Source organism: Solenopsis invicta, chromosome 12, assembly GCF_016802725.1.
Source record: "Solenopsis invicta isolate M01_SB chromosome 12, UNIL_Sinv_3.0, whole genome shotgun sequence".
In the NCBI taxonomy this organism is placed as follows: domain Eukaryota; kingdom Metazoa; phylum Arthropoda; class Insecta; order Hymenoptera; family Formicidae; genus Solenopsis; species Solenopsis invicta.
In genome coordinates, this window is record NC_052675.1 from 1,444,782 (window position 1) to 1,457,401 (window position 12,620).

The 12,620-nt window shown below is 33.8% G+C and overlaps 2 protein-coding genes across 2 annotated transcripts; one reads left to right on the plus strand and one right to left on the minus strand.

The window, feature by feature from the left end:
• The first annotated feature begins 1,115 nt into the window (after positions 1 to 1,115).
• LOC105206659 lies at positions 1,116 to 6,753 on the plus strand. Its single transcript, XM_039456039.1, has 4 exons — positions 1,116 to 1,212; positions 3,235 to 4,620; positions 4,708 to 5,199; positions 6,698 to 6,753. Exons 1-4 carry the CDS (start codon positions 1,116 to 1,118, stop codon positions 6,751 to 6,753), a joined length of 2,031 nt encoding a protein of 676 aa, XP_039311973.1.
• Positions 6,754 to 8,224: 1,471 nt separating this feature from the next.
• Positions 8,225 to 12,471, minus strand: LOC113003723. The gene is made up of 4 exons (XM_039456040.1): positions 12,192 to 12,471; positions 11,187 to 11,908; positions 9,286 to 11,145; positions 8,225 to 9,229 (listed from the first exon to the last, which is right to left on the minus strand). The coding sequence occupies exons 1-4, from the start codon at positions 12,469 to 12,471 to the stop codon at positions 8,225 to 8,227; spliced, it is 3,867 nt and encodes a 1,288-aa protein (XP_039311974.1).
• Between the last annotated feature and the right edge of the window lie 149 nt (positions 12,472 to 12,620).

Below are 12,620 nucleotides of genomic sequence, written 5' to 3' on the forward strand. Positions count from 1 at the left end.
TTTAAAATAAAATATATTAATATAATTTATATATAGTGTGTATATATTATATATTGTTTATTAGACATGTTTAATAAAACTTAAACTTAGTATTTTAATTAAATAATAAATATTTAAAATAATAATATAATAATATACTAATAATAATACTAATAAAAATAATAATATGTTGATGATGATGACGATGACGATGACGATGACGATGACGATGACGATGACGATGACGATGACGATGACGATGACGATGACGATGACGATGACGATGACGATGACGATGACGATGACGATGACGATGACGATGACGATGACGATGACGATGACGATGACGATGACGATGACGATGACGATGACGATGACGATGACGATGACGATGACGATGACGATGACGATGACGATGACGATGACGATGACGATGACGATGACGATGACGATGACGATGACGATGACGATGACGATGACGATGACGATGACGATGACGATGACGATGACGATGACGATGACGATGACGATGACGATGACGATGACGATGACGATGACGATGACGATGACGATGACGATGACGATGACGATGACGATGACGATGACGATGACGTTGACGATGACGATGACGATGACGATGACGATGACGATGACGATGACGATGACGATGACGATGACGATGACGATGATGATAAGAATGATTATAATGATTATTGCTTTTATATATTATTCAATTTCGTCTTACAAACGTGAGAATTAAGGTTTTTTCTTTTATTGATAATTTAAATTTAAAAAAATTATAATATTTTAAACTTTTATTTAAACTTGGTCTAAACTTATTATACTCAATAAATAATGTATCACATATACATTTATTGTTTACGAATTGGTTTGTAATTAAAGTCGCGGTATATATTATCATAATCGATAATATAATTTGTTTAAATACATTAATTAATGTATATATAATAATTTATATTCACTTATCTTAGGACTCTTATAATATTCAAAAAAAAATTTAAATTAAAAATAAAATTTTTTTAGTAGCTAAATTATTTTCTTATTTAATTACAAATTAATTTTATTAAATTAATTATAATTATAAATTTTATTTTTATATTTTGTATTTTTGTAAAATGCCAAGGCGTAGAGTAGAGCGTACTTTAGAAGAAGAAGAGGAGTTTCAACGACCGGAACATCAACGTCGTTATCTTCAGAATGCAAAAGCAACAAGTAATAATTGTAGAAATTATGTTGGTGCTATTCGAGTATTTGAATTACATGAAGAAATAATTGAAGAAAATATTGAAGAAATAATTCAAGTAAATACGACAAATACTGTACCAATACGTCAACAACGCCATGCAGAATATCAATCTCATTATCGGTCACGAAGAAAACAAATGTATCGTTTAGATATTAATAGATTACTAATTGATGATATAAATGAATATTATATTGGTTCTATGAATATATCTTGTATTCATTGTAATGCAAAACATTTTGCAGCTGAAAAAATATCTAATAAAGGAAATTCATTTCATGATTGTTGTAGTCATGGTACGGTTTATTTAGAATCACTACCTCAGTCTCCACAATTTCTTCATAATCTATTTGATGGTACTCATATAAAATCTAATAATTTTTTTAAACATGTTCGTAGTTATAATAGTTCATTTTCTTTCGCATCTTTTAACGCTAATTTAGTTAATTTTCCAAATAGACGACCAGGTCCATATTGTTTTAAAATACAAGGACAAATTTATTATCAAATAAATACAGCATTATATGCTGCTCAAAATGAAAAACCGTCTTATGGTCAGCTTTTTATTATAGATTCTAATGAAGCAATAAATTATCGTTTTACTGAAAATTCTGAATTAGATTTAGAAATCATACAAAATCTTGAACGTATAATGCGAGAATGTAATGTATTTGCTAAATCTTATCAAATGATGGGTGAAGAATTAGAAATTTAACGACGATTAGAAATAGAATCGGGAAAATTGTTATCAGAATTACAATTATTATTTACGTTAAAATCAGGAATTGATCGACGGCGATATAATGCTCAAAGAACTAATGAAGTTGCAGCCGTTTTTCGAACTACTGCTGATGGAGAAATTCCAGAATCATATGTAACACGTAATAGAATACGTAATAGAAGTACCAAAACTTTGCAAAATGTTAGTACCATGAATCCCAATGTTGAACCATGGATTTATCCATTATTTTATCCATATGGTACTCAAGGATGGCATTGTAATTTAACAAAATTAAATAGTAATAAACGAATTGCTAGAGGTCAATATATTAAATATCGCATGGCTATTCGTGATGAATTTAACATTTTTATATTAGGATGTCGTTTATTTCAACATAGGCTTGTAGATAGCTATGTAAAAATTGAAAAAGACAGAATAAATTATTGTAAAAATCATCAAAAAGAATTACGTTCTGAAACTTATCAAGGTTTAAAAGATTATATGCAAACTATGGCAAATAATGTAAATGGACGTATCGGAAAAATGGTTATACTTCCCTCTACATTTATTGGATCACCGCGTAATATGTTACAAAATTACCAAGATGCAATGGCAATTGTTAATAAATTTGGTAAACCGGACCTCTTTATTACTATGACTTGTAATCCAAAATGGCGTGAAATTGAAGAAAATCTTTTGCATGGTCAACAAACTTCTGATAGACCTGACATTTGTACACGAGTTTTTAATATTAAAAAGGATTATTTAATTGACTTGATTATAAAACAAAAATTTTTTGGAGAAGTAGCAGCTTACGTATATGTAATTGAATTTCAAAAACGTGGTTTACCACATATTCATATGTTAGTTACTTTAAAATATAATTTTAAAATAACAACACCTCAGATTGTTGATAAGTATATTTCTGCTGAAATTCCTGATCCAAATGAAAATTGTACTTTACATAATATAGTTATGAAACACATGATTCATGGACCTTGTGGCGATTGGTGTTTAGTAGATGGAAAATGTTCAAAACATTATCCTAAGCCATATTAAGAAGAAACTAGGATGGATGAAGATGCTTATCCTTATTATCGTCGAAGAAATAATAACAAGAGTTTTGAACGCCCTGGTGGATTTATAGTAGATAATCGTTACGTAGTTCCGTATTATCCTATTTTATCAATTATTTTTAATTGTCATATAAATGTTGAAGTAGTTTCAAGTATTAAATCAGTTAAGTATCTTTATAAATATATTTACAAAGGACATGATGCCGCTACTATCATAATTGAACCTGAAACAAGTAATGTAACTATTGATCATGATGAGATACGTAATTTTATAGAAACTCGTTATGTCGGACCTGTAGAAGCTTGTTGGCGTATTCTCGAAAAAAAATTACAAGATAAAAGTCATACTATATTTCGTTTACCAGTCCATCTTCCTAACGAACAAAATGTTATGATTGAAAGTGAAGCTGATGAAGAAGCAATGACTTCTGCTTTAAATCAAGTTACGATGTTAATTAATTACTTCTCCTTAAATTCTCGTGATGAAGAAGCAAGACAATATTTATATATAGAAATTCCTCAGTGTTATACGTTTAAAAAAGAGAAAATCAGTGGAAAAAATGTAGCATATTGGGCCAAACGTAAAAGTCATTACAATTGTATAGGACGAATATATTCCATTAGTCCAACACAAATTGAATTATTTCATTTACGGCTATTATTGCTCACTGTAAAAGGAGCTACGAGTTTTGATGATTTAAAAACTGTCAATGGAGAAAAATGTCAATCATTTTCAGCGGCATGTTTAGCTTTAGGTTTAATTGAAGATGATGATGAACGGAAACGAGCTATGAAAGAAGCTGTTGGATGGATGATGCCTCGACAACTTCGTAGATTATTTGTACGTATATTATTACATTGTCAACCATTATATCCTGAAGAACTTTGGGAAAATTTTAAAGTAGCAATGTCGGAAGATTATATTCGACACTTTGGATTAATACAAGGACAAAAGAAAGCATATACACAAATTAATACTATGCTTTGTGTTGAAGGTAAAAATCTTGCTGATTTTCCCCAAATGGAACAATGTATAAATAATGATACAGAGAATGATTATATAATACTTGAAGAAGCTATGGAAGTTGGTACCAAACAATATAATCAGTTAAATAATAAACAAAAAGAAATAGTAGATCTCGTATTAAATGAATTAGATACTAATAATCATGATAACAATTGTATTTATATCGATGGTCCCAGTGGTTCAGGAAAAACATTTATATATACTACTATATATCATTTAGCCAAAATTCGAAATAAACATGTATGTTCAATGGCTTTCACGGGTATAGCAGCTACGTTATTACCAGTAGGAAGAACAGTTCATAAAATATTTGGATTACCAGTTCCATTATATGCTAATTCATCATCTAACATTAAAATTCAATCTAAAGAAGCTCATTATTTGAAAGAAACAGATATTTTTGTTTGGGATGAAGCGCCAATGGCACCACGCTATGCTTTAGAGATTATAGATCGAACACTGCGTGATATTATGAATAATGCTTTACCTTTCGGTGGAAAAATTATTGTATTAGGTGGTGATTTTAGACAACTTCTTCCTATTAAAGTACATGGTACTCGAAGTGAAATTGAAAATCTTTTAATCAAATTTAGTACTATTTGGAAATATTTTAGAAATTTTTCTTTAACGAACATGCGAGTTCTTCCTGAGGAAACTGAATTTGCAAAATTTTTATTGGATATGGGAGATGGAATATTAAATGATTCTAATGATAATATACAACTCCCTGATTGTTGCATCACTCCCATTAATGCCGATATTGTACAAGATGTATATAGTGATTTGATACAAAATAAAGAATTTGATAAAATGGCGAAATGTGCGATACTTTCTGCAAGAAATGTTGATGTTGATGAAATTAATAAACAAGTTGTCAAATTATTTGATGCATTTGAAGAACGAATTTATACAAATATAGATAGTACTGAAAATTGCAATGATAATGGCGACATTGATGAAGCTATATTACCAGAATATTTAAATACTTTGTCTCCGTCATCACTACCACCTTATGAATTACATTTGAAACCAAACTGTGTTATTATGTTGATTAGAAATCTTAGTATTAATGAAGGTTTTTGTAATGGCACTAGACTAATGATTATTGAACTTGCTGATCATTTACTAAAATGTAAAATTTTAACAGGGGATAAAGTAGGAGATATTGTTTTTTTAAATCGTATAACATTGTATTGTGAAAATGTATATCCTTTTACTTTTAAAAGAAGACAATTTCCGATAAAATTAGCTTTTGCTATGACAATTAATAAATCACAAGGACAAACATTTGATAGATTAGGAATTGATCTTCGTAAAGATGTATTTAATCATGGTCAACTTTATGTTGCTTTTTCACGGGTACGCTCCTGGCAAGCATTAAAGTTTATCTTGGTAGTCAGCGTAATAATAAACAAGTTAAAAATTATGTTTATAAAGAAATATATACATGATCTGAAGTTCTTAAAAGTTTTTAAATGGAAGTTCACAAACATTTATGTACTATTATATTTCTCGAAATATATTTTTTTAACATAAATTAAATATATTTCAAAATACATTTAATACAAAATAATTAAGTATAAAATAAGAACTGTAAATAATACTATTTTAATTTTTTATACGTGTTGTATAACGAAACAATTATGCAAATACGTAGGATTAAAATTATGTGAGACACTCTGTATATGTAAACGTAAACTCATATGTTGGATACATATGTATGTTTATGTGTATATGTTGTGTGTAAACTTGAAATTTATACATTATATTATATATAAAATTATATATAAAATTATGGCGAAAAGTAAATAGGAAATAAATACAGAAAAAGAAGAAGAAAGAGAGAAAAAAAAATTAATGAAACTAAGAAAAAGGAAAAAGAATAGAAAAGGTTTGAAAGAAATTAATTTTTGCTAAGTGATTTCCCTACTGTCTCAATTTTTATTTTTATTTAAATGTAGTTCATGATTAAATTTATTTACAGTATGTTTATTATCTCGGGTTTTCCTTAACTACTTTAGCAAATTGATTAAAACTGATTTAATTTAAAAATATGACTTTAGATATGTCTGTTGTAAAAACAATATACACTGTTAATTTTTAATTTTTAATACATTTCAATATATTTAAAATCATTTTTATTTTATTGATTAGAACAGAAATTATAATTGATATTTAATAGCATTAAGTTTATAATCATATAAAATATTTAATTCATATTTGAAATAAAATAAGTAATATTTGTAATTTTTATATTGTCCGTCTTTTTTCTTATTATTCTTAAAGTAATATTACAAAAGACATATCCCTTTCGCTAAATAAATTTTCTATCATTTTGATTTTTATTTCTATTTAAATATAGTTTGTGTGTAAATTTATTTATAGTATGTTTATTATCTTGGGTTTTCCTTAACAAAGTCTTATATGTTAAAAAATATTCTACTTTTTATTTTTATATACTTTATATTGTCATTTTATTATTTTTTTTATTATATTGTATAATTTTTTATTTCTTATAATAGTAAATTTCAACAATAAAAATTTAAATTGGTTACAATTGTTTTTAGGTCTTTTTACATTTGGATTGGTTATTTAGTTAAAAATACAATTTTTGCAAATTTTTTGTGTAGATGAAGTAAGAGAAAAATTAGTAATCGGTTTTTTACATCATCTTATGTCACAGTAGTTAGATTTTGCAACAAATTTGATGTATCCAAATTTCCACGCATCTTATTACTTTGCCTGAACAAAGTCAAATGTGTATTGAATATAAGGATAGCAACGTTTGTTATCTGGTATTCAGAAACTAAAAAATGTTATAAAATGTTTCATTAATAATTATAATGCACAATAATATATTAATAATCATAAATAAATAATATTAATAATATATTGTAATAATTATGATATTAATAAATAAATTGATATATAAATTAAAATGTAATGTTAATATATATGATAAATGATACAATAATATATTTTATTTGTATATTTTGCAGCTTACGACTATTAATGATCTTTTTAGTATCAATCAATACATGTTTTATAAAAAATATCGTTACTTTTGGGTGAGAAATGTGTAATCGTTTTTAAGAGGTTGCAATTATACATTATTGTGTATGATAACTAATGAATTGTATGATTTAATTTTTATTAGTAAAGATGCAACAGTTTAAATTTTAAAACTTGCTAAAGCATGTTTGTAATATTAAATTTTAAAATTTATATATTTATGGGCATTTTTATATTATAATTTTTGGCTGTAAATAAGATTTTTTGTTTTAAGTAATATTTAATTTGCATTAAATGCTGTATTATATGTAATTCTAATTATTTTAAAACTTGAGAGTATTATTACTCAAATATATGTATACTTAAATATTTGTTTGTTCTATACTTTACACTTTTAATTTTTAATTACACATTCTTCTTTATTATTCATAAATGTGAATGTGTTATCACATGAATGTACATATATTCGGGTATTTGTATATTATGCAACTTTAGGAGTATATGAACTGTTGCTGGGCAACGTTTAAATTATTATCCGATATATTTGAGTAATCAAACGAACTTGTGAAGTTCGATTTCAATTATGCTGTCTCGTCCGGATGGATAATTGTAGTAGCGTCCCGCTGCGTTATCTTCAACAGATTTTTAAAGAACAAACTTTTTGTTCTGAGGTGCGGCTCCTGTGCACCTCCGTGCGCTCTTGCGCCTCTTCATTAGTTTAAAGCACACAAATCTGACCTGAGGTTGTGGGTGGGAGGGAAAATCCATCCGGACGAGACAGCATAATTGAAATCGAACTTCACAAGTTCGTTTGATTACTCAATTATGCAACGTCTCGTCCGGATGGATAATTGTAGATTTTTAAAGCTCAGATTTGTGTATAGACAGGGAAAAATAAAAATAATTTATTAAGTATTTTGTTTTTCCCTGAGACCGTGCTAGTCGACTTGTAGCTGTATTGTGTATAAGTACATAAAGGTTACATATAGTTGCACATAGGTAACTGTATTACATATAACGATATTGGTATAAACTAAACTTAAGCCGGGTTTCAACGAAATAAGGCGAACTAAATTAAACATCATTTTATCTGTCCCGTAGGAGAAGGGTTACTTAATTTAATATAAAGCATCATATTTTGAAACTTAAGATCTATTCAGAATCGCTGACTGGAAAGAGGAGTCCTCAACTATAGGACGGTTATAAAAGCGTGCAAATATGTCAGATGAATTGCTCCAACCAGCCGTGCGTCTAATTTCTTCCAAACTAATACCCTTGCTAGCCGCAAGAGATGTCGAGGCATGGCGGGTGGAGTGGGCCGAAAAAATATCTATATTTATTCCCGCTGCACCCAGTTCCGATTTTACCCATCTGCCCAGCGTTTGAGAAGAAACCGCATTGTATGGGGCACGAAAGGAAATAAAGAGTGAGCCCTCGTTTCCCTGACGGAGATTCTCTGTGTATCTGAGATAAAATTTAACTAGGGATACTACACAAAGTTCTGGTTTATCCCAAAAGGGCTTAAACGAAAGTAATGGCTGAGATTTCCCAATCCCTGAGGTTTTAAGTCTGGCTGGAATTTTTATTATAAGAGAATCCGAAATAGAGATATTTTGGAGCTGAATGGCTGCCAGGGTCTGCATTCTTTGGGCAGTTGTGAGGGCAAGAAGCGTTGCCAACTTCCCTGATAGTCTTTCTAGCGTCAAATCTTCATGCGGATATAACGTGGCTAAATAATCAATTACTGGGGATGGGTCCCAAATATAATCATAACGGGGACGTTGAGGTTTTAAGGCTGCGACACCCCTGAAATATCTCTTTACCAAGGGATGTGAGCCCAAATCATTCATTGAGATAAGAGATATCGCTGAGCGATATGAGTTCAAGATGGCGTACGAACCCACCTCCTCGAAGGAATTCGACAAGAACTCTAGAAAGAATGAGACTGAAGGATTGAAGCAACAGCTTCCCTTCTGTTTGCAGAAATGCCACCATAATCTAATAGGTTTTGTATATTGAGCTAGTGTAGAACTAGAGATTGATGCTAAAGTTGCTGTTAATGCGGATGGCGGGATCCCTTTGTGCAAGAAGGCTTGCCGGATAATTTGGCGACTGCCAGGGAAATCCTTGTCCAGGCTGGATGAACTACCCTGAAAGGAGAAGATAACATCTCGGGATCTGGTTTGAACAGGATCGGATGACCGACCATGAGTTGATTAAGTAATGGGAACCATGGCTGGGCAGGCCACCACGGCACAACAACCACTCCCACGGCTTTATCCGTGATAATCTTGCGTAACATTCTTAATATTAGAATGAAAGGTGGGAATGCATAAAAGAATACGTCCGACCATTTTAGAGAAAAGGCATCCACTGCCTCAGCTAAAGGGTCTGGAAGCCAAGACACAAATCGATGGCATTTGCAATTAATTGATGTAGCAAACAGGTCAATATCGAAGGGTCCAAAGTGCTCCAAGATTATGTCAAAATATTTCTGCGCTAAAGTCCATTCTGTTTCTTGCGCTACCACTCTCGATTCTGCGTCTGCCTCCACGTTTTGTGCCGAGGGAATGTATGAGGCATAAATAAACAAATCTCGTTCCGCACACCAATCCCATATTTCTCGTGTAAGGTTTGATAGTATAGGGAACTTAATCGAACCCATGCGATTAATGTATGCCAAGGCCGTGGAGTTGTCCACTCTTAAAAGCACACTGGCACCAAGTAAGTGTGATGCGAAGCATCTTAACGCGTGGAAAACCGCTAGGAGTTCCAAATGATTGATATGCAGTTTCTTTTGCTCCGTTGACCAAAAACCATGAGTGCGTTCCCCCTTGCAAGCAGCTCCCCATCCCGTCAGGGAAGCATCTGAGAAGATTTCAAGCTCGAAAATATCCGACCTAATATAATTTCGCTGCGATGTATCCGCGAAGATATCCTTCCACCATGATAGATCCTTCCTAAGAAAGGTCGGAAGGGACATCTGGGCTTCAAAATTACCCTCTGACGCTGTCAAAGCTAAGAACTTCTCTCTCTCTAAAGATTTAGTATGTAGAATGCCGTATTGGACAGCTGGACAGACTGCTACCAGGGAACCTATAAAGCTGGCCAAATCTCGAATACTACAGCGAGTTCTGCTTAGCATATCTAGGGTCCTTCGAAGAAGACTAGCTCTTTTGTCCGAGGGGATTGCTATTGCGAATAGATCCGTATCGAAATTAAGGCCTAGAAATCTGCAGATTTTCGCTGGTGTGAGAACACTCTTCTTCTTATTAATTATAAAGCCTAATGATGTTAAGAGATCCATTGTTGTAGAGACGTTCTGGATACACTGGTGGTAAGAAGGTGCGATGAGCAGGAAATCATCTAGATAAACCACGGAGAGAAACCCTTTCTCTCTAAGAATATGTAGCACCGGTTTTAATATTTTGGTAAATATATAAGGCGCTGAGGCTAGGCCAAAGGGTAGAACTCTAAATTGATAGCGTTGTCCCTGGAACTGGAAACGTAAAAATCTCCTATCTTCTTGGTGAATAGGAACGAGGAAATAGGCGTCCTCTAGATCAATAGAGGCAAGGAAATCGCCCTGGGATAAAAGGCGAATAACTGTTTTCCAATTTTCTAACTTAAAGTGCGGAGCTATAACGTATCGGTTGAGATTTTTTAGATTGAGAATAAATCTCCATCCTCCCGAGGATTTTCTAATGACAAAGAATGGCGATAGGTAATCACCTTCGCACGGCTCTACCATCTCGATCGCCCCCTTATCAAGAAGACTAGCAACTTCTTGAGAGCAGATCTGTTTTTCTAGTTTAGAGAGATGAACAGAAGGTTTTCTCTCTGAGGGAAGTGGCTGTTGTGCAAATGGGAGTCTGTACCCTGCGACGGCTTGTAAAATTAACTGGTCTGAGGTGATTTCCTTCCACCGGGGAAGGTAGGCTGACAACCTGCCCGCTCTATTTACCTCCACACAGTTTAACGCCTCCTCGAATGGGACCTGGAGCGGTATGTTGATCGGCGGCGATCGCTTGTTACCCCTGTTCTCCTCCAAGCCGATCTCGAGCTCCTGACAGGGGCCCGGGAGTTTCCCGGTCTCGCTGAGGCTACCTGCGCTGGCTGTTTTAGCGGTTGTTGTACTCGTTTTGAGACTGTTAGCGGTGCCTTAATAATGTCCCTCGAAGACTTTTCCATGGAGGCAACCTTTTTAATTTCCTCTCCAAAAGAGGCACCAAACAGGAAATCGTCCACCGGAATGGAGTCAATTGTAGCCTTGGCTGTTAGATTCAGAGTGGGTGCAATCTGAGCTCTCCTAGCGAGGGATAACCTGTAATGTAAATCTGTCAAGATTTGGGCTCCCTCGTTGACTTTAGCCACTGCTAACCGGGCCTCAGGACACAAGGATCTTTGCGTATCTGGTCTAAGGAAGTCAGAGATCGCTTCGCCCAATGCACATAAGGCCGCGCCCACCTGATTTTGATTCATGTTGTTGTAATTGTCTCTCTTCACTATCGAGTTATTCTTAAGAGCCACCTTGCACTCTTGATTTAGCATGGGGGCTTTAAGAAAAGCCACTGCTTCGCCAGGGGCATATTTCTTTAGTAAAGGATCGCGCTGCTCTGCCGGGAGGCCCTTGCGCGCCAGATCGCGCCAACGATGAGTCACTAGCTCATTCCACGGCGCTAACTCCTCTTGAACGAGGTCGGATCCAAATAACTCTTTAGTTAGAGGCTCTGCTGCTTCCTCTTCCACGTTAGTGGACGGTCCTTCCTCTAACCTAACTCGTTTGTGTGGTGTAGGGGATGAGGATCTGACAGATAAGTTACTTGCTCCTGAAAGAGAGAAGGAAAATACTACCTGATAAGTAGAACTTGTTCTATCTTCCGATTGTCTGTATTTCTCGAAAACAGATCAGGAGAAAGAGGATGAGCAGAACTTTTGTTCTATCTTCCCATTGCCTGTACTTCTCGAATACAGATCGGGAGAAATAGGGTGAGCAGAACTTTTGTTCTATCTTCCCATTGCCTGTACTTCACGAATACAGATCGGGAGAAAGTGGATGTGTCGACCTGCCGTCTGTATTTTCCAAATACAGATCTAGCGTTTTGTACACACCTGAATACATCTGGTCCGCCGGTAATACTTGGCCTTCCGAGGAAGCCTGGGAGGCACCGGCCGAGACGGATCTTATAGATTCCGAGTCGCTGCATGACCCTAGATTATCCTGGATCTCAGTGGTTAGAATCGATGTCGAAGATCGAGGGCGGCCGGGCGATTTAACCTCTCTTTGAGACAATAGGCCAAGCACGCGTTCTACTTTATTCTCCAGGACTGTGAGACGATCGCGAGAGGAATTTCTCCTCCTCTTTTTCTCCTTGCGACTCGATTTTCCCATCCTTGCAGGTTCCGACGATCCAAAACTGCAAGCAATTCTTAACTTCTGCCTGTCAAAGACACGCAACAGAAAACAATGAAGAGGCGCAAGAGCGCACGGAGGTGCACAGGAGCCGCACCTCAGAACAAAAAGTTTGTTCTTTAAAAATC